The 22,265-nt window shown below is 39.2% G+C and overlaps 1 protein-coding gene and 1 non-coding gene across 5 annotated transcripts in view; one reads left to right on the top strand and one right to left on the bottom strand.

Moving 5' to 3' along the window:
- The window catches only part of CCDC60 (coiled-coil domain containing 60), a 143,731-nt gene that overhangs the window by 94,355 nt on the left and 27,111 nt on the right, over positions 1 to 22,265 (top strand). For all 4 annotated transcript variants that reach the window (XM_044989442.1, XM_044989440.1, XM_044989441.1 and 1 more), the window contains one exon: positions 15,706 to 15,885. In XM_044989442.1, coding sequence (XP_044845377.1) covers positions 15,706 to 15,885 — 180 coding nt within the window. The remainder of the gene's footprint in view (positions 1 to 15,705; positions 15,886 to 22,265) is intronic.
- On the bottom strand, positions 12,052 to 12,240 carry LOC123351291. The gene has a single exon (XR_006573989.1). It is a non-coding gene; the product is annotated as a U2 spliceosomal RNA (small nuclear RNA).

Genomic DNA, 22,265 nt, shown 5'->3' with positions numbered 1-22,265 from the left:
CTTTGAAATGACATTCATCTCTGTGTGAGAGAGATCCCTTCTTATTGCTTTGTTCCGATGACATCCATAAATGTGATCCAAAAATAATGTACAGTAATCCACAGTTGGGTGAGAATGTATTGTTTGAGAACCAAAGATGTTGCGGTCTTTGTAACTAATCATAAATAATAGAAAGATACAAGAACACATACAAAAAAAAAAGTATTCCAAAACTGTACCTGTAAACCCATAAAGACATGTGGCTATAAATCACCCATGCTGCCCAATTCAACCAGAAAGATGTGCAAGTTCACTAGAAACACTGTCACACATTTACACAAAATACTTAGAAATGAGTGACTTTATTTAAATGAGCACCACTGAAAATATTTTCTTCAGACAACAGAGAGTGTGGGAGGGCAGCAAGATTCCCAGTGATAGAAGCTGGGAACAAAATCTGATTGTAAAATGGAGTGGATTTGCACTGAACTGTCAGCTTTCAGGAAAGTAGAGCCATTTTTGGAGGGTACAAACAGTTAGTCTTCTCTGGTTGGGTTTAGGCCCATGAATCTCACTGAGTTACTAGAGTTATTGGGAATACTTTGCAGCAGAACAGAACTTTATTTGGGTGGTAAAGACCTGTGGACACTATGTCTGTGGTTGGTGAAGACTGTCAGTTCCTCTTTTAACGTGGACAGATGGCTGGCTTCTCTAAAGGAAGCTCCTGTATGGTGAAAAAAATATCTCTTTAAATTGACAATCTGGTCAACAAATCCAGTGTCTAATCAGCCATTTTTTGGTTAAGATTACTGAGACGATTGAAAGACAACTCTGAGTATCTAAAGAGTTCATATCTCTTTGGCAGTCTGTGTAGAGACATTGTACTGATGACTTTGCTAGATAATGGAGCATACCAATTGGTGCTGCTGGGTGCTTTTCAATATTCAATGAAATAGGGGCATACCCAGTGTTAGTGCAATTCATTTAAAATGCACTACCAGGCCGAATGATAGTGCTGTAGGTCTGTCTCCAGCTGATAAGGCTTTTAAGATTTTTTTGTGATAAACTGGGTTGTTTCCCTTTCCATAGATGCTGTGTGATTAACTCGTTCAACTTTTCAAATAACAAAGCTGAGATCTTCATCATTAGCAGACACATAAGTAATCCCAGGACACAAGTCTGAGGAAGAGCTCTGTGTAGCTCAAATGCTTGTCTCTCTCACCAACAGAAGTTGGTCCAATAAAAGATATTACCTCACCCATCTTGTCTCTCTAATATCCTGAAACCGACATGGCTACAACAGCAGTGCAAAAATTAATTTCGATAGTTTCAGTTCTGGCCACTAAGGATAGAGGAAAGAAGCTGCCAGTTTTGAATGTCATGAAATATTTTATCATAAGCAAAGATTGTATGGATGACATTGGAAAAGATTTATGCATATGTTAATGAGGAAATATGTAATACATTTGTAGGTTTGATATGGGAGATGATGGAAATGTGAGGTATCTGATCTTTGTGAAAAATCCATTCTCCAAATTAATCTATTAATGTAAATTTTGAAGGGACTGAAGAAGAGGGATTTGGAGGAAATTTTGGAAGGATTGATGGTGACAAAACTGTAGCACCTGCATACAAACTAATATGGTGCTCATCTTTGTTTATTTGTATACCTTCAGTGGTAGACAATTTCTTACGTATCGCTAGGCATTCAAAAGATTAATAAAAGGGGAGAGGAAAGAGTGGACAACCATGTCCTATTCCTCTTTCCAACTGAAAGACAGAAAAGAATTCCATTCGTCAGTACAGATGCAAGAGACAATATTGTAAAAGTCTTCAACGCAATTAAGGAAAATTGAACCAAAATCAAATTTTCCTAGTACTGTCATAAGAAATGGCCATTCTACTCTATCAAATTCCTTATCTGGATTTAGGGAAAAGACTTGTGAAGCGATAGTTGATAACTGGGTTTGGCAATTTAGGTGAAGTATTTTTCTTGTGCTATCAGTAGCAAGTCTGCCTTTCACAAAATACAATTGATATCTGAACAATTGAGAGAATTGTACTGTTTAGGCAGGTTACTAGACTTTCGGTGATTTACATTATATGCTATATTCAAAAGCATAATACTTAGGATGGAAATGTCAACAATTATCACAGTCTTTATTACTTTAATTTTGAAGATAAAGATGGTCCTCCTCTCACAAAATATTAGCCATTTTGGAAAGTTTCATCAGTGACTCTAAATAGAATAGGGACTATCAGTTCACATCTTTTATGAAAGTCTGCTGGATAGCCAGCTGATCCTGGTGCTTTGCCAGGGGTTAGATTTTGTATAGCCTTTTCAATCTCATGTATCCAAATAGGGTTCTCCATTAACATTTTTTGATATGCTGGACATTGTTAAATAAAAAACCTTCACCAAAGAGGATTTAAACCAATTATTTCAGCAATGAATTGAATGAGGGTGAAAATTACACTTCCATTTAACTTAAATCCCTCAGATGCCTGTTTCTAAATCTTTATACCACCCTTCACACTGTAGGTGGCTCAAGCACCACCTACTTCTTTGTTTATAAGTAGAGCTGGTCAGAAATGTCCATCAAAACAAAATTTAAAAGCAAAAACTAGAAAAAAAATCTTGAGAACTTTCATGAATTTTCCCTTATTTTCTGACCAGTTGTAGTTAGAAGTGATCATCTGTTGATCCCTTTAGAGTTAACTCTCAGTGGGTCCATCAGTTGGAGAGATGTTTCCCTAAATATGAAAAAGGACACTACTCAGACATAGTGAAAAATCTGTGCCTCTGTATACCATAGAAGCACTGAATGCAAGTAAGTATGTATATACATAATCACAGATTGTGCATGTCTTCCAGGATATCCAGGTGTATGAGTAGGTTAGCATGGACTTGTGGCATGTGGTATCAGAACTAAGTGGAACAAAGAATCCTGTGGCACCTTATAGACTAACAGACGTTTTGCAGCATGAGCTTTCGTGGGTGAATACCCACTTCTTCAGATGCAAGTGGCTTGCATCTGAAGAAGTGGGTATTCACCCACGAAAGCTCATGCTGCAAAACGTCTGTTAGTCTATAAGGTGCCACAGGATTCTTTGTTGCTTTTACAGATCCAGACTAACACGGCTACCCCTCTGATACAGAACTAAGTGGGTGAGAGAGGACCACACTGGTGTTAGTAAAACAAAGATAAGGGAGAATTGAGGATGATATGTAGAGGATTCCAAGCAGATGAACCAGTGTAAAGCTGACAAGATGTCATCCCATATCAACAACAGCTAAAAATTGACAGCTTTAAGATACAAGCTCAAAAGGGAAGAATCTGTACCACTTTATGAACTATTCAAACTCTCTATTTGGAAAATGCAGATTTATTGTGTTTCCTACTTTTGAAGAAAATGATCCCCTGTGAATCTGTTTCACCTTGCTGTGTTAGTTGAATAAAACTAAGTGTCAAACTGTTGGCAGTGTAATCTTTAACAATATTCCACTGTCTGTTTTTTTATGCTTTCAATTAGAAGCTGGATATTTCTCCTTTAAAATCTTTAAAGACTCCTGAAGGGAGAACTGTAGAAGTCAATCTGCACTTAAAAAGCTCTACCACTACTAATGCATATTTCATGTCTGAACTGACAGCTATGCTAACAGCAGCACTTCCTATTTCTTTTAGTCCTTTTGGACAAGGAGCAGTCAAATCATTGGTTTTTTGTTTTTTTTAATAGAAAACTGGTTATTTTGGTGATTGAAATGGTGACATGGGCAACTACTGGAAGATCAACTGGAATTTGTTTGCTTGGGTTTTTAGAGGGTTTTTTTGTTATGATCTTCCTTGAGTTTATACTCTGTGAGTCTATCCCAAACCAACTGTAATGTGTATAGACAGCAAGGACTTCAATATTCAGGGATATTGATACGTTGGCATTCATTAGTGCAGATGTTTACTACAAGATTTAGTAGCACTAAGGGGGCTGGGGGGGGAAGAGAGAGTCTCTTTTCTTTCCTTTCCTCACTTCTTAACTTCACTCTATCAGGCAATGCTAACCGTAAAGGTGGAATGTTTATCTGTCTGTATTAGTTTTTGCTGTAGTTAATACTTCATAATGTCAGTTGCTTGGAAACCAGTGTTCTGTGGCCTCTTGCTGCTTGGCAGAAATCACTCTAATTGGCATGCTTCTAGCACTGTCATTGCTGGCAGTTTTCAGAATTTTTTTTTCCAGAAGAAAAAATTTCCTTTTACATGAATGATGGCTCACATTAATTAGACAGCAGTCATGGGCAAAGACATCTATTTAAGGATATGGATGTATGAATCATTATCTCTATCATCAGTCACTAGAAAAACTGCTATTTTGAGTTCCCATCAATGTTTCTGCCTTTCCAGGTTGTTCACTTTTCAATTTACTCCCCCACCCCCATGGTAGAATGCGTGTGTATGTGTATGCAATGTTATAAGTTTGTTGCTTATTAGACTTTACTGTCTATCTAAACACATCACAGTGTAATCCTATGCAACATGACACAAAGTGACATATGTTTCCTCACAGATTTGAGCAGCTTTTAGCACTTACAATGGGTTTGCTGTTTTTAGGTAGCAGAACGCTACTGTTCCATGCATACCTGCCTTTATGTAGAGAGGTAAGGGGGTATGAGGCTCATCTTCTAGTTTCACTTGAAGATCTTGGACCAGTAGCATATGCAGATGCAACTCCAACAGCCTTAATGGAATTTCCCCTGCTTAAACAAGCAGCAAATTTGCCCCTTTATGTATAACATAAAATCACATTGTACCCTTCTGGAGGGCCTAGAAAACGTGAGGTTTATGTTGCAGAATTTTTGACTAATAGTTCCCTCAAAGAGGATGCGAGAGGAGTTTGAGGTGTGACCTTGAAATCTCTCAGATTCACTTGTGTCACCCCATGGATTTAGGAATCCCTATGCTTTGCACTCTTCTCTCAACACTGCTCTGGAGGGATCCCCTAACCCGGTAGCACAGCTCTCTAAGACTAGAATTTGCAGCCCCAGCATGCCTGTACCCTGCTTCCCTACCACAAAAACATTAACGTCTGCAAGGAAAACTAGCAAAAATACCATCAGATAGGAAGCAGAGCATGCTGCTATTGAAGAGCGGCCTCCATATGCTTCCAGGAACGGTGGGGAAACAAGCCATGGTGATTGGGGGGCCTCCATATGCTTCCAGGAACGGTGGGGAAACAAGCCATGGTGATTGGGGGGCCTTCCTTTGCATTGTGCTTTTAACTGTTCCATGCCTCATAGCATGGGAGGAAAAGAACCCCCGCTAAAGATAAATCATTTCTATTGTGTGAATTTGTATCTCTGTTTACCTAGTCAAATAGCTGAGAGTCTCAACATTGCAATGCCTTTTTCTGAAAGAGCAAGAGAGATTTCGCTTTGTGCAGCAGTAGAAAAGGGCATTTCCTGTATTTTAATGTAATTGAAGTTTAATGAAAAACATTCTGAAACATCTCTAAGTGCATAATAATAAATCAGCAACTGCACCCACTGATATCTGTTATGATAGCCGTGTTGTATGGTCACCTGAGGATCTTTATTTTTTTTCTACTGGTTCCTTATAGTCTTGCCCCAGTTATTGCCAGGAAACCTCCTAATACAAAAAGAGAAATCGTTGGGTGTATCAATTGTTTATTTTCTGACCGAGTCTCCACTTGATAATACACAGGGGATAATACATCTGTAATGCAGATCCTGATTTTAGTTTTGTTTTAACAAACACATATGGAGCACAAAATATTGTCATCACAGAGAAGGATGGGCAAGAGAACAAAAAAAAAAAGAGAGTACAAATGGGAATCTGCATCTGAAATAATTACCTTGTTGCAGATTGCAAATCCTCCTTGTTACACAGGACATGCGGTGATTTGGCACAGTACCACTTAATTGCTTAATAAGTTAGTGTGATAAACACAGTATACTCCTGATATCCAGATAGCTTGCAGGACACAGATTTTATTGGATAGTCAGAAGTGTGATACTCGAGAGGGCAAGAGTCATTCAGCAGCAGGATGGCCTCCCCTGTGCATGGGGGCTCCTCCTCCTCCTCGCAGTCCTTGGCCAGGGGTCTCTGCTCTGTCGCCCTAGGACCACAGCCTCCCTCCCTCACCTTACACCTGCAGCGACAGTGCAGAGAGCTCTCCGCAGTTCTGCTGTCACAGCCTGACTCACTCACTCCCGTGTCAGCGGGTCTGCAGTGGGCTTCCTGCACTGTCGCAGAAGCTATTCAGTAGCAGGGTGGTGTGGCCGGGGGCTCGTCCTCCTCTTCCCAGTCCTGGCCAGAGGTCTCTGTTCTATTATCTAAACCTCCTCATTATCCCAGTCCCTTCCTTGTTCCCCAGCATGAGATACATGCTGCGTAGGGGATGTCTCTCATGCTGGGGGACAAGGAAGGGATTCGGATAATGCGGAGGTTTTTCAGATAAATGGGAGGATACTGTAATATGTAATGACAGTGTATTTACAGGTTTCTGTGGCTTATTAACTACATTTAATAAATGTTAATTTAATTATCATGTACCCTACACTGTACTATAGAAGAAAAAAACAACTTGTTTGGCCTTTAATTGCATGGTACTTGCTGTGTAATTACCTAGCCAGTACATGTTAATTACCATGTTTCTGATTCTCCACTGCCTTGCACCTTTGTGTAGTCATTCACAGCTGTGCATTATGGGTTTAAAATGCTACCAAATCAGAATTTTCTATTCACTTACATCAGTGATAGCATTTTAGATGGACTTTGTTCTCAGGAAGCCTAATTCTCATTTGCTGTAAGGCCACTGTACACAGTTCGGGCAGTGGAAAGGGGCTTTAAAATACCCACTGAAAGGCACCTTTCTGGTGTCGGAGGGTATAAAGCAGCCACTGTTAAATGAAAATTAGGTCCAGCTTTGACAGATGTAAATAATTATGCAAGGCAGTTAAAAATATAATTAAGTAGCCCGCAGTTACTATAGTATCAGTAATAGGGATAGGACAGATCCTCAGCTGGTATAAATCAATGTACCTTCATTGACCTCAATAGGGCCATGCGGATTTACAGTCAATGAGGATCTGGCCTATATAGAATGTGTGCTCTGTAAATAAGAATAATACACTGTATCCCAGGGGCTCCAACTGCTGTACAGACATTCACTACTTAATCCTCACAACAGCCTGTCAGATAGGTAAGGGACGTACAGAACCCTGGTCTACACTACAGAGTTAGGTCGACATAAGGCAGCTTACGTGGACCTAACTCTGTAAGTACCTACGCTAAAATGTAGCTCCCACCGATGTAACTTGCCCACTCCACTGACGTAATAGCTCCACCCCCGTGAGAGGCATAGTGCTTAGGTTGATATAGTTAGGCTGATGCAGTGTCAGTGTAGACACTGTGTTGCTTACATCGACTGTTGCTGCCTTTCAGAAGCCATCCCATAATTCCCCATGTTGACAGTTAAATCAGTGCAAGCACACCTGGTGAGGATGTGCACTGCTGACACAAGGAGCATAGTGTGGACGGACAGACAAGCAATTTAATTACTGTACGTTGACGTAACTGAGGTTGACTTAATTTTGTAGTGTAGACTTGCCCAGAGATCGTTTCAACTATAGAAATGAAGCAACTTCTCAAGTGAAATGTGCCATCTGTATAATATCCATAGAAACACTATATAACAATCTGGGACAGGGAATGAAAAAAAACCACTATATCCAATTGAAACTGCGGTGAGGAAACCAAAATTTAATTACCTGCACTGAAATTTGATGAGGACACAGGGGTTAACACTTCAACAAAAATTGCTGTGAGATCTTTCATGACTACAGATTGTCAGAACTTCAGTTTCATTAGCACCTTCAGTAGCACAGCACCTCTAAATCCACACAAGGGCACTGACTGCACACTAAGTCAAAATGAAGCGGGCCAGCCACCTGCTGAATCACCATTGCCTGCACTTAGGTATTCCTTTGAATTCTCCACCCCAAATACTGATCTCTCTTTCCCCTCCTTAGTTTGAGAGATCTGATAGGATCACAGCTCAACATTGTATAGCTGCAGGTGATTTAAGTGTTCATTTAAAATGTTTCCGTCAATTTTTGTCTTTAATCTGCCATATTCAGAATGTTGTACTATATATTATTTAGTTTTCATTTACTGTAGTTCCAAAGCTATCATATTCTGACTTTTCTGTTTAAAAAAAAAAAAGAATGTAGTATAATTCCATGAATTTTTCTGTTACAAAGAATCCTGGTCAAAAGGAAGCTAAGAGGCAACATAGGTTATGGCACTTGCTTTTCAACTCAGAAGACCGGGGTTTGTATTCAGTTTGTCATTAGTGCAATGAGTTTGGCAGTCCCTAGGAAACATTTACATCACAATACCTCCTACACAATTTGGGAATTGGCAGAATGCCCAGGGAAGGCCCTTCAGTGGATTAGTAGGGAGCTGTGGCAGATAAGGTTTGAGGTGCTTTAGTGAAATATATGAAACTGCATTTAGAAAGCCTGTGCTGTGAACAGCTTTCAAATCAAGCTGTGTTGTATTTGTTTATAAAATTGGCTATAAGCTGCTGCAAGGGGCTAAATTCTTCCTTTATAGTGCCTAGGGACAAGAATAAACTCTACCATTAGCTCTAATCACGTAGGAGCCTATATACCACTAAACCAAGAAAGTCTGTGTAAACGAGCCATCCTGGGGCACGAAGGCTAACAACTCCCATGACCAAATAAATAACTTATATGTACCTGGCTAGATTTGTTGCTAGACAAAATAACATGCGCACAAACAAATGTGCTTTTCTCTTGTCTCATAATCTGTAGTCATCAGGACTCTGAGGTAACATTAGACCTAGGGCAACAGAGCCTCGGCTGGTGTAAATAGGCCTAGTTCAGTGGCAGTCAAGAGAGCTACACCCATTTACACCAGCTGAGTGAGGCTCTCCCCACTTAGGCACAGTTGGTGTCCCTTGTTCCTTGTGTAGATTACTTATAATGGTTCCTGTTTACATACTGTAGATGTGAGGATGGTAGTGAATTTAGTAAAATTTTATATACAAGGTCAAATACATCCCTGGTGTAATGCCACTCAAGTTACTTAAATTGGCCCAGTGTATTTAAATAAAATGTAAATATGTTGGTAAATATGTGGTTTGGTTTGACGTTGATAAATTTTTAACATCATTGTGTTAGCTTCTTAATGTCACCCGAACACCGGATTTATGGTCAAGAGAAACAAATTAATGGATTCCTTCAGTTTTGTCTGCGCCATTCCTCTGCAAAGAAAAGCATCAGGAATCTTTAATCCTGGAGGCAAAAGCTTGACTCAGCAATACTTTTATGGTGCTGCATTATAATTAACTGATGACCCAGAGACCATGAAGGATTTAAAGAGTAATTTAATAAGCGTAGAATAGTACTAAGCACTGAAAATATGTTCACAATCAATTTGCTGTATACACAGTATGCTGCTAGGTCATTCTTCTGTGCATGTGGTTGACCTTTATCTATAATAATTTATGCCTATCAAGAAAAGTGAAGAATGCTATTGCAAATTATTAGCACTCAAGAAACTCTTTTAATTTTCATGCTGACAAAGGTATTAACTTACCAAAAATAATGCACGTCCTTTTGTCTGAAAGACAGCTGAAAATCTGTGTTGTGACTACAGTTGACTAAAGCTCAATTACTGTAATAAATGTATTCCAAATTTCATCTCAGTTGCATTTGCATTTTAATGAATGATTCTCACCTACTTATCAATTTGGCAGCCAGGCTAAATTTATTAAGTTACTGGATAAACAGGGCATTCTGATGCTAGCATTTAAATGCAGAAATATTTGCTGTGCCAATGCTAAAATATATTGTAAATCTGCATTATATAAATATATTTCAATTACCTGTACATCTTAACTTGGAATTTAGGATGTATTTAATTAAATTGGAATTTAATCTTGTATTTAATTTTTTCTCCATGCCAAAAGTCCATAGACTTCTAAGGTCTTTCTTGACCTTCTCTGGAATTGTGAATTTGTTGTTTAAATCTGGCACATGTTATAGCGTATACATACCTTTGCTGTGTTTTTTCACTAACCTGATTTATTTCTTTGTTACTACTTGGAAATTGGATGAAATTAATTAAGTGGAATAGTTGTTTGTAGAGAACGCCATTTTGAAAGTCATATACAAACAAGTGTTTATTCACCATTGGTTGTAGCCATGTGTTCCTGTAGGCTTGCCAAGCAGATCACTGATTTTATCATACAACATTTAAAAAGCCCTTTAAGTCAGGTAAATCTTACAAAATTGTACTTAAACGCACACCACGTCTATATTTCTTTCCCCAATATTGCTGATTATTGAAGCAGTTTGTGTGGAAAAGAAATTTTCTGTTTTATCATTTTCTTTGTTTTTTCACCCATTCGCTTTGATTCATTTTACAATCTTACTCTTTAGTGTTTATGGCATCATAATCAACAGCCACAACAATGCTTCTACAAGTGGAAGAAGCAGTATGAAGGAAGGAAAAACATCTTTTTACACACACATATCTTGATAATCCGCAGTAATGACAGGAAAAACCTATAGAAAAATTACATGAGAATGAAGCAAGAGTTTGCTATGTTCTTAAAAAAGAAATTAAATGTGTCGAGAGATCTTTTATGTGAAAACCTTGAAGAACAATTAGCCAGCCTGACTTTATTCCAGAATGCTTGTGAACTTTATAAAGCACACAGTATCTCTCAATAAGGCCATGGCTGTCTGAAAGCAAGGTTTTTACTTTGTTCCTGAGCCAGTACAGAAAGGTCTAGCAGAGAGGTTAAGCTGTGTCAGAACAAGAGAGGTGGAGTGACTGGCGTTTGCAATTGCTGGGCTCAAAAAAATGGCAAATTGTTACCCTTCACAAGTAATTTGTCATAAACACAGGCAGGCAGAGAGAGAGGGAGGGAGCTATTCACCTTGAGAACTAGTGAACTGAACACTTGCTGTTTGCTACCTATATAACCTTTCGGTACTTTAAGGCATCTCTAATAAGAAAACGGTTTGGTTCCTTCTCAGTAAAATGAACCAGGCCCAGCTTCAGCATAGATCTGTGTTAAAAGATTAGGTACAGCCTGACAATGCTTAATCCAAAACTCAGAAACACATTCATTTAGATGGATACGTTCTGTGCCAGGGTATGAACCATCATGTCTGACTTGGATCAGCTGCCACTTTCTAGTTACACATTGTAATCAAAGACTGCAGAGTAACCTATTACGCTATGCCATATCCGTTTCACTGCCATGGTGCGCTTTCTCTTTTCTGTCCCTGCTATCATCCTATAGGGAGTGCATTATGGCTTCTTCTTTTTTCTCCTTACTGTAATGCCCTTGCCTGTTGCCTCCAAGTCACTGACAGACTTCACTGACAGCTTTCCTGTTGCTGACAATGAAGCTCAGTGGCAGCAAGTGGAATTTAGCAGCTAACAGGTGGCTTCAGGGCAATACCTGTCAGCTTATGACAATCAAGCTAAGGTAGAAAGTGGCATGGTTGCCAACAAGCTACTATAAACTATAGTTAACCAAGAGATTATTTAACCTGAGGAGAGAACAAAGCCAGGATGAGCTCAACATTTAACTAATGTTGTACAGACTGTGAGACACAAGGAATGACCTAGTGGGACTGAAGAATCTTTCTGTTCTTTTTGCTTAGTGATATTTCTTCTCCTTCATGGTGCAGAAGAAAATATTTTGCTGATATTTGGTACATTTTGATTACCCTGTATAATTAAAGTGGAATATGCAACCTTCTGTTGACACTTATGTCCTTGACCTATAGCTTTGTCAATCATCAACATCAAACTGTAGCATCTCACCTGCATCCAAAGTATGCTGACCAACACATCCACTTTTGTGGGGAAGCTCCTGCTTTAGAACAGGTCCCTATTTTGAGAGTTGTTAGTTCTTCCACTCTGTTTTCAACAACTTGAACAAATCTGCTCTAAAGGGGCATCATTACAGTAAAATTCTTTCTGCTTTTCTAACCAGAAAATTCTCCTCAGAAGGAGAGGCACCGGTCCTGGAGGCACTGCAATACCAGGTCAATGCATGGGGTGGACAGAGCAAGCTCCTATTCCAGCCCCCTGTTTCAAAAATCAATTTAATAGACAGTCCTCAAATAAAGGACATATCAGATATTAAACTGATAAGAACAGATTTAAAAGTTTATTAGAAAATTTTCTTAAACCAGATTGCCACTGTACGCACCTAAAGCATCTGATTGCCCACTCTCTTTATGCCAGTGTAATTCTATTAACTTCAGAGAAAGTCACACTCAGTGGAAAATCAGGCTCAGAAAGTTCAGTGTGAGCTGGGACATCAAAGACGACGACTTCCAAACCAGCTGCCCTCTCTAGTGCAAGTCACCTGTGTACTTGGGGAAAACGGATTATGCTGTTGGTGGGAGCTGAAGAAACATATAAGTAGGTTTTGGAACTCATTGCCACAGGGTATCATTGAGGTCAAAACTTAGCATGATTCAGATATTGGACATATGCAGGAGTGGCTCTAGGCATTTTGCCGCCCCAAGCATGGCAGGCAGGCTGCCTTTGGCAGCACGCCTGTGGAGGGTCCGCTGAAGCCACGGGACCAGTGGACCCTCCGCAGGCAAGCCACCGAAGGCAGCCTGCCTGCCGCCCTCACAGCGACCGGCAGAGCGCCCCCAGTGGCTTGCCGCCCCAAGCACGCGCTTGGCGTGCTGGTGCCTGGAGCCGCCCCTGGACATGTGTATGGATAAGGGGGTTGGACTAGATGACCTCCTGAGGTCCCTTCCAACCCTGATATTCTATGATTCTATGATAACAAGAATACACAAAATAATAATAGCAAATAATAAAAAAAAATTGGAAAGGATATAAAACCTCATGCTTCAGAGCTTAAACCAATCTCTATTAGGGGAGGAGACTTCCCCAATGTGCAGGTTATCCCATAACTGTGTACTACAGGGTTCCTTGCACTGAAGCACATTGGACTGGCCACTGTCAGAGCCCATGTACAGGACTAGATTGACCCTGTATCTGATCCAGTAAGACAATTCCTATGTTCCTATCAAATGAATGAGAGAGAATTCTTCAACTCTCTGTTTATATTACTAGAGCCTCTGGGTGCTGACGTTTGAAGAGGTATCTGATTCATGGCCTTTACTCTCTCCTGCAGTGTGGGTATATTCTACATTGTATCCTGGCTAGCTCAGGGCTCAACAACAACAACAAAAGGATATTTACTATTTTCAGGTTGTGGTTTATAAGCTTGCATTTCTCACCTGAAAGTATAAAATTAGGTACAGAGTCTCTAAAGCTAAGCTATGAGTTTTGAGTAGCTGTTTCTAGGGAAGATGTTGCAATAGGTCTGTCAAGCTAATTATTATTATTAATCTTTCTTTCTAAAATTTCTGCAGGTTCTCTGAAACTTCCTTTACTTCCTACTAGGGCTGTCAATTAATCACAGTTAACTCATGTAATTAACGCAAAAATTAATTGCGATTAAAAAAAATTAATTTCAATTAATCGCATTTTTAATCGCACTGTTAAACAATAGAATACGAATTGAAATTTATTACATATTTGTGGATGTTTTTCTACATTTTCAAATATATTGATTTCAGTTACAACACAGAATACAAAGTGTACACTGTTCACTTTATATTTTTATTACAAATATTTGCACTGTAAATGATAAACGAAACACTTTTTCAATTCACCTCATACAAGTACTGTAGTGCAAGCTCTATCGTGAAAGTGCAGCTTACAAATGTAGATTTTTTTTGTTACATAACTACATTCAAAAACAAAACAATGCAAAACTTTAGAGCCTACAAGTCCACTCAGTCCTACTTCTCATTCAGCCAATTGCTAAAACAAACAAGTTTGTTTACATTTACAGAAGATAATGCTGCCCACTACTTATTTAAAATGTCACCAGAAAGTGAGAACAGGCATTCTCATGGGACTTTTGTAGCCGGCGTTGCAAGGTATTTACGTGCCAGATATGCTAAATATTCATATGCCCTTCATGCTTCAGCCACCATTCCAGAGGACATGTTTCCATGCTGATGATGCTCGTTAAAAAAATAATGTGTTAATTAAATTCGTGACTGAACTCCTTGGGGGAGAATTGTATGTCTCCGGCTCTATTTTATGTGCATTCTGCCATATATTTCATGTTATAGCTGTCTTAGATGATAACCCAGCACATGTTGTTCATTTTAAGAACACTTTCGCTGCAGATGTGACAAAACGCAAAGAAGGTACCAATGTGAGATTTCTAAAGATAGCTACAGCACTCAACCCAAGGTTTAAGAATCTGAAGTGCCGTCCAAAATCTGAGCAGGATGAGGTATGGCACTTGTTTTCAGAAGTCTTAAGAGCAACAGTCCAATGCAAAAACTACAGAACCCGAGCCACCAAAAAAGAAAATCAACCTTCTGCTGGTGGCATGTGACTCACATGATGAAAATGAACATGTGTCGGTCTGCACTGCTTTGAATTGTTATCAAGCAGAACCCATCATCAGCATGGACGCATGTCCTCTGGAATGGTGGTTGATGCATGAAGGGACATATGAATCTTTAGCGCAATTGGCACGTAACTATCTTGCAATGCCAGCTACAATAGTGCCATGCAAACACCTGTTCTCACTTTCAGGTGACATTGTGAACAAGAAGTGGGCTGCATTATCTCCTGCAAATGTAAACAAACTTGTTTGTCTGAGCAATTGGCTGAACAAGAAATAGGACTGAGTGGACTTGTAGGCTCTAAAGTTTTATATTGTTTTATTTTTGAATGCGGGGGGGGGGTTTGTACACAATTCTACATTTTGTAAGTTCAATGTTCATGATAAAGAGATTGCACTACAGTACTTGTATTAGGTGAATTGAAAAATGCTATTTCTTTTGGTTTTTACAGTGTAAATATTTGTAATCAAATATAAATATAAAATAAGCACTGTAAACTTTGTATGCTGTTATAATTGAAATCAATATATTTGAAAATGTAGAAAACATCCAAAAATATTTAAATAAATTGTATCCTATTATGGTTTAACAGTACGATTAATTGTGATTAATTTTTTTTTATTGCTTGACAGCTCTACTTCCTAGATTTCACATCTTCTTGTACTGCTGACATACAGTAAAACCAGCTTGATTTTCCTCTTTGGCCTCCTTCCCCACCTGAATCACATACATTTGGAGATGCTTTCATTAGTGAACTGCTGAGAAAATGTTGCCTGGTTCCCTCAGATTACCACTGAGATGCAAGATGTTAGTGATCTGGAAAAGGCCATATTTGAACTTTCACTGCATTAAAAAAAATCATTAATTTCAACTGATATTTTGGGCCATCTCAGAGTTTGGTTAATTTTTTTTAACAGTTCTCACAAAATTTGCTTCTACAGAGATATGAGAGTATCTATGCATCTCTCTGGTGTATTTATTTCTAATTTGAGGTCATTTTTCAAACCTTCCCTTTTGACCAGTCAAATACACAATGTCTAGACTCTCTGCAATGCCAACATGTAACTCTTAACAATGATTAAAGGAAGAGAAATGCCCCTCAGAGAGAAGACCTTAAAACATCACTGGGCTTACCTGACTGCATCTATAAAGTTTATGGATTTTGATTTTCTTTTAAATTCCGGTATCCCGTCATTTATTGGCAGGCATTTGATCAGTTCAGTGAAGCAGGGTCGGGGGTATTTCCACACTCTTCAGAAAGAAACATTGGAGAGGAAGAATGCACTGAAATCAGCACGGCAAAAACAAAAGGAAAAATGGCGAACTGAATGGCAGCCACCTAGAGACTCATCAGATGAGGAAGACTCTGATGAAGAGCTAACCGAGTAAGTGGGTTTTGGTATTTTGTTGACTTGAGAATCAAAGATTTTGAAAGAGGCAGTTTCAGAATTAAACTCATTGTCTCTGCCATCAATATCTGGACATTTGATTGACTGTTGCAAGATTAATCCCTCCTCATATAAGGCCGTTTTCGACTCTATATACAGACCCCAAATTTTCAACTTAGACACTTACATCAGGGCAACAAATTCTGCATTTGAACCCTCGGATTGGCCCGGATGTGCCTAAAGTGGATAATCAGCCACCTAAATGCTGACTCCAACACCAAAATATGGAACAGGGAGCCTTAACATAGATGCCTGAGGCAGAATAGTCCCTCTCGTATGAAACAGAAACTTGACATGCTTTAAAATTCAGTTAATAGAGTGGAAACTTGATTCGTGAACGATGAGCAAAAATGCTTGAGAAACAGTACAAAGAGAGGAGGTGGCTTTGAGGGGAGAGGGACTGGTGGGTGGAGGGAAAACTTCAGAGCTAGCTGAGGAGAGCTGGCTGTGTGAGGAGAAGATGTTGGCGCACAGGTCCACAGTGCTTAGCTTTCTAAATTGTCCCACCTAAGAGTTGTTCCCGCCATGCCACAAAAGAGGAACATGGGGACTAAAGACCAGATTTGTACATGTATTTAGGCCTCTAAAGATGCAGGTAGGTGCTTAGTGGAACTTTCAGTAGTACCTACATTGAAAGCCATTGGAATGAGGTACCCAGGCACTTTTGAAAATCCCACTAGGCTCCTAGCCGCATCTTTGGGGACTAAATATCTTTAACACTCTGGCCCTAAAGCACTAAGAACACGTTGGGATGGCACACAAAACACAGTGGCCTATTTGTGTTCATTTGGTCCTGTCTTTCTCTCCTCCTCCCATTCCCCACTCTGTTTAGTTTCATGCAATCCCAAACTTCCCATTACATTGTGGCTGTTAGCTGGGATTGTCATTAGTAATAATTATGCTTCCTCCACTGAGATTTGCTAACCACTGGACTATTCTTCCTCTCAGAATCCGTTTTGTTTATTCAGTAATACTCTATTTGTTCCTAATACTTACTTCTAGCTATGCAGGAGTTGAACAGATGAAGTGTTGAATTTTAAGCCTGCATCCAAACAATTGGATTTTTACATTTCTGCCATGCCCTCTTTTCCACCTACCCTCAGTATCTCTATGTAGGTTCTGTTTGGTCTGGACTTCAATATTCTCTAACTACACAGTCTACTCTGAAGTTTTATGTTGTCAAATATTGTGTTTATATTCCTGCTCCACTTTGGGACTAAGAATTACAAAATCTCAAAAGATGCTTGAGACTGCAGTGGAGACAGGTCACACAGGAAGGGTGAATGTTTGGGAGCTGCTAGCTGGAAGCAGCAGCAAATCTCAGTGTGGGTGTAGGACTTTGGAGACCTGAGTGCTTCACTGCAGACTCCCAATGTGACCTTCGGCAAGTCATTTAGGGCCAGATTTGTTAACGTATTTTTAAAATGTTTTTGCCAGTATCACTTATTTTGCTCTCTGAACCAGTAAAAGCAATACTGGCAATAAGTCCTTTTTGCTGCTATCAACTGCATCTAGACTAGGGCTTTTGCCCTTGTTGAAGTGTTGCACACACAAAAATCACACCCCTCGTGTAGATCTGGCCAAGGGCGTAAGGTTGGTATCAGTGACAACTTACTTGCTCAGCATTTTACTTATCATTCCCTCCAACTGATTTTAAAAAGATCTTACCTGCATTATTGGATATTTATTCTCTAAAAAAGCAAAATCTTTAGACTTGGGTGAACCAAATGCAGAATTAGGGTTGAGGTCCCTGATTCTCCTAATTGGAAACTTGGTTACTGAGCTGCCCTCTTCCAATATGTGTGGGATGGGATAAGAATGCACAGTGAAACTAGTGAAAGAAATGCACTCTCTTGGCAGGCCTTCGTTTATATATGCAAACTGTCCAATGTAATTTATGCAGACGCAGGATCCCTGCTAGCAGGTGTTAGTTTCATCCTTGTCATGTTATTCGTGTTTGCTTGTTTGCTGTGGCAGGCAGTTAAAAAGTTGTTTTCAGTCTATGTGGGGAAAATAGGGATCGTTATCTGTTATTTCACTCCAGGCTGTAGCAGTGCTGAATTTAAAAACTGGGAACTCAGGGGAGGTAAGAAGGGTGCTAAAGCAGTTTGAAGACTGCTTTGGAGGGGATCACTTAGGTTCTTTTCAACAGATAAAATCTTGCGTCAGCCTTTTTCATAAGGATTTTTATATATGACTTAAAATTCAGCATTTTACTATAACTTCTACTGAAGATAATGAAAATCTCAGCGGAAGCTATTGAATGTACAGCATATTTTCATTACTTGATTATCTTGCACATTGGAGAAACACACTATTGTTCAAGCAAACCTTAAAACAGAAGCTTTTAAGTTATAACAGCAAAAAAAGGCTATAAAAAGCCATCATGAAGTTCCAAACTTATTCTTTCTTAATTACTTACCTCCATGATTCTTTTCATTAACAAAGCAAAAGATGATTTTGCTAACAATGGGCACTATGAACTCTGCCTGTGGTAGGAAAATCTACGTTGTGTTCTGTCTGCCTCTGACCTAATCAGAAATGAATGTTCTGCAATCAGAATTTATTGGACAGTTTTATGACTGGTATGCGAAGAAGAGCAGTATCCAGCACTCTTGCATAGTTATGTTGATTTTATAGTGCAAAGAGGAGTAAATGAATCTTTTTCCCTCAAGTAAGACTCGAAAACAAACAGGAGCAGATATTTTAGGCCTAATTCTCCACTTCATTACATCAGTTTTATGCGAGAGTAGCTCCACTGAAGCCAGTGGAGATGCACCAGTATAAATACAATATAAGAAGTGTAGAATCAGGGCCACTGAGTTAAGAAGGTGCCTTTTGTATAGTCCCTCTTCTCACCATGGGACTGGGCGTGTGAATATTGGCTTAAATGGGTTATGGATAAGCAGCCAAAACCATTCTTTCAGCATCTCTTTGACTGTTGCCAATGGACTGATGTGTTTACATTTAATTTTGTGAGGCTTCTGACTATAATAAATACAATCCACTACAGTAGTTTATTTTACACAGATCTGTGCTCCTTTGCCAGTAGAGGCTAATAAAGATGTTCTTTTCAAGTGTCAATGGTGACAGACTCATCACTTTGTAGCTGTATTTATCTGAGTGTCCTGTAGTAACAGAGATCTGGAAAGTTGTAAATAAGATTAAAAGTAACCTGATTCCTACAGTACCTGTACATAGAGGGATCTGCATATAAAACAAATTAACAGTTTAGGAATGACCAGAAAGAGCTATGTTAGTAAATAGGAAATAGCAGATATTTAATTGTTGGAATTCTCAGCTCCCAAGAAGTTCTGTCATAAAGTCACATCAGCAAGGACGTATTAGAGCACCTAATTTATTTCCCTGTCAATGCAGGAATGTTTCTTATATTTCTCCAGTGTAATGCTTAAGTTACCCACTTGGGGGTAGTTTAGTTGAAATCTTATATAAATATATTTACATTATTGTATGTTTTGAGAAATCATGCAGATTTTTGGAACCCTAAAATATGTACTTGACATAAAAGCTTAGTTCTGATAAACTATTTGTAAGTATGTTCTAGATGACTTGATGCAGCCTAGCCTTCTTTCCAGTCGTGTGTATTGTCCTGGTTTTCCATCAACAGATTCAGTTTAAAAAAGTGAAATAGTGATGGTTATAGCTAGTTTTTGTTGGTTTTTGTTTAGAAAGAGCAAGTGGCTTGGTGCAGGAAAAAAATTATAAACATTTAATCTTCTATATTTTGTCACTTACAGTAGGTCTCCAGCAAATGTTGTTGTAGTGATGGGACTTCGTTATTGTTGTTACATACACTGCAGCATATAATTGTGTTAATGACTATTTTAATGCATGAATAATTAGAAACCTGCTGCCCACACCATCCCAGAAATCAGTGGAGAGAGGAGAAGCACCCTTCCTCTTATTAGTTTGGAGTGCAGGACTTATAAATAACTCTGAAATGTGGAGGGTTGTAACAGTTTCTCTTCTGGCAATTGGACTTTCTTTAGGGCTCATAGAAAAGAAGAAAGTAAATCTGATTTGGGGAAGCATGAAAATGTGCTGTTTTGTACAATGGAACTGTGGGTTGCATAGCCATGTTCACTTTGGATCAGCATAAATGTCTAATGTAGAATGTAACTTTGACTGCTTTGGGTGAAAAAGAGTCTGCTTCCAAAGGTGTGATGTCAGACAGACTGTACCTATACATTTGACTGCAAGACACTTCAGTTGTGACAGCCCGAGGTAAATCCCATTACTGCAGCCTTGATCCCTTCTCTAGTATCAAACATATTAGGCAGAGCTGAATTTCTTCATTTCTGAATTAGCTAAAGAACACTGAGATATCTGATCGTTCATTCTGTGTAACAGTGGGTGCCTAGGCAGTATGTGAGTCACTTAACTCAATGTTGAGATGACTGTTGCCATGCTAATGTTGTATCTGCTATCGCAGTTGCTTTGCTTTAGAAAAATTGTGGAATGCCAGGAGCACATATTTTTTCTTTTGATTCCAACTACACACATCTTATAATTAGCAGCAGGGGGCTCACTCGAAAGTTCTGTTCCATATTTATAAAGAGAACCTTTTTCCAGAAGTGTATTCAGTCATCTAAGAGGACCCTGTTCTCAAAATTCTGCATATACTTTTAAGGATTCTGACTCTGACCTTACCTGCCAGCTATTCCAATGTGGGCAGTATCATATTTCTGATTGCAGTATACACTGTTGTCTGTTCATTGTGGACCCACTATAATCTTTTGCATAGCCATGTCCTTGGAGTGTTCTGCTAAGTAGCACCCATGAAAAAGCAAACTGATATCACAGCCTTATGCACTTGATATTTTCCCCTCCTCCTGCTCTTCGCTTTTTGTCCTGTTCCACTATCACTCTGTTATTTAATGCAGTGATGAATGCCGGAAAACCTGCCTCATTTATTCATGTCTTCATAACTCTTCCTCTGCTGCATACACGCTTCTTCACACAGTCTTATTAACTGTCAGTTTTAAAAGCTTGCTTCACCTGCCCCAAGTCTAACAAGGCAGACAAGCTTTGACAATCCATGTGGGATACAGAGGTTTTTTGTTTTATTTTTCATGGTGTATCCTTGGAACATTATACAAGAGGTAGAGTAGAATAGAATAGAATCATAGAATATCAGGGTTGGAAGGGACCTCAGGAGGTCATGTAGTCCAACCCCTTGCTCAAAGCAGGACCAATCCCCAACTAAATCATCCCAGCCAGGGCTTTGTCAAGGCTGACCTTAAAAACCTCTAAGGAAGGAGATTCCACCACCACCCTAGGTAACCCATTCCAGTGCTTCACCACCCTCCTAGTGAAAAAGTTTTTCCTAATATCCAACCTAGACCTCTCCCACTGCAACTTGAGACCATTATTCCTTGTTCTGTCAGGTAGTGTCATCTTGTCCCAGGATAATGATAATCTACCCAAGAAATTCCCATCCAGGGGGAACTACCTCCTATTTCAGCCAAGTCCATTGCCTCGCTATCTTTGGAAACCCCATTTTTGTGCTAGAAATGACACCAGGTATGCATATATAGTCAAATCCACCAGCTTGCATTTCAGAACCAGCCAGCAGCGTCATGCCCTGATACAGAAGCCCTACAGAGTAGATTGTGAAAATAAAATTTCTTATAGCAACTCCAACTTCCTAACAAGTGACAGTGCATAAACCAAAGGTTTCACTCAGCTTCTCAGACTGTGCTTATTACTTTGTGCAGGAGGCCTTCCAGTGACATACTAAGCTATGTGATTGACATTTGTCACCTAGGATTCCTTCTCCTTTCCTCTCCACTTCCATCAGACTATACAAGAGCCAAATTTTCAAACGAGTGCCAGTTTGATCTCTAGTGTTTTTGTACATACAGTAAATTTTTCGTGAAAAATTATGTGCAGAATTTATAGGCAACTTTTGAAACTTCAGCCCATAGTATTATTGAGAGAACCTTTTCAGAAGCCAACATCCTAGAAAGGGGTCTGATTCTCTACTCCATTACACTGCTTTTATATCTGTGTAATTCCACTGAAGTCAGTGGAGCTACACCTGCCTAAAACTAGCATCATGGAAGGTAGAATCAGTTTCACTGTTCTTTTCTCAACAATATGGTCATGAAAATTCTTATAATCGTAGATGGCCAAAAGAATTTTAATTTATTATAAATGCCTAATTCAGAGTTCAGCAGTAGCAATCGAAGTTCTGGCAGATCAGAACAGACAATGCTACTTTAAAAAGAAGGGAAGAGGAAGGATGGGCATGGGTAATATAAATAAGGCTGGGCAGTCACAATTGTTCCCTATAC

Source organism: Mauremys mutica, chromosome 16 (assembly GCF_020497125.1).
Source record: "Mauremys mutica isolate MM-2020 ecotype Southern chromosome 16, ASM2049712v1, whole genome shotgun sequence".
In the NCBI taxonomy this organism is placed as follows: Eukaryota; Metazoa; Chordata; order Testudines; family Geoemydidae; genus Mauremys; species Mauremys mutica.
Note: the sequence above shows the minus strand (reverse complement) of the source record. Positions and strands in the feature narration are given on the sequence as shown.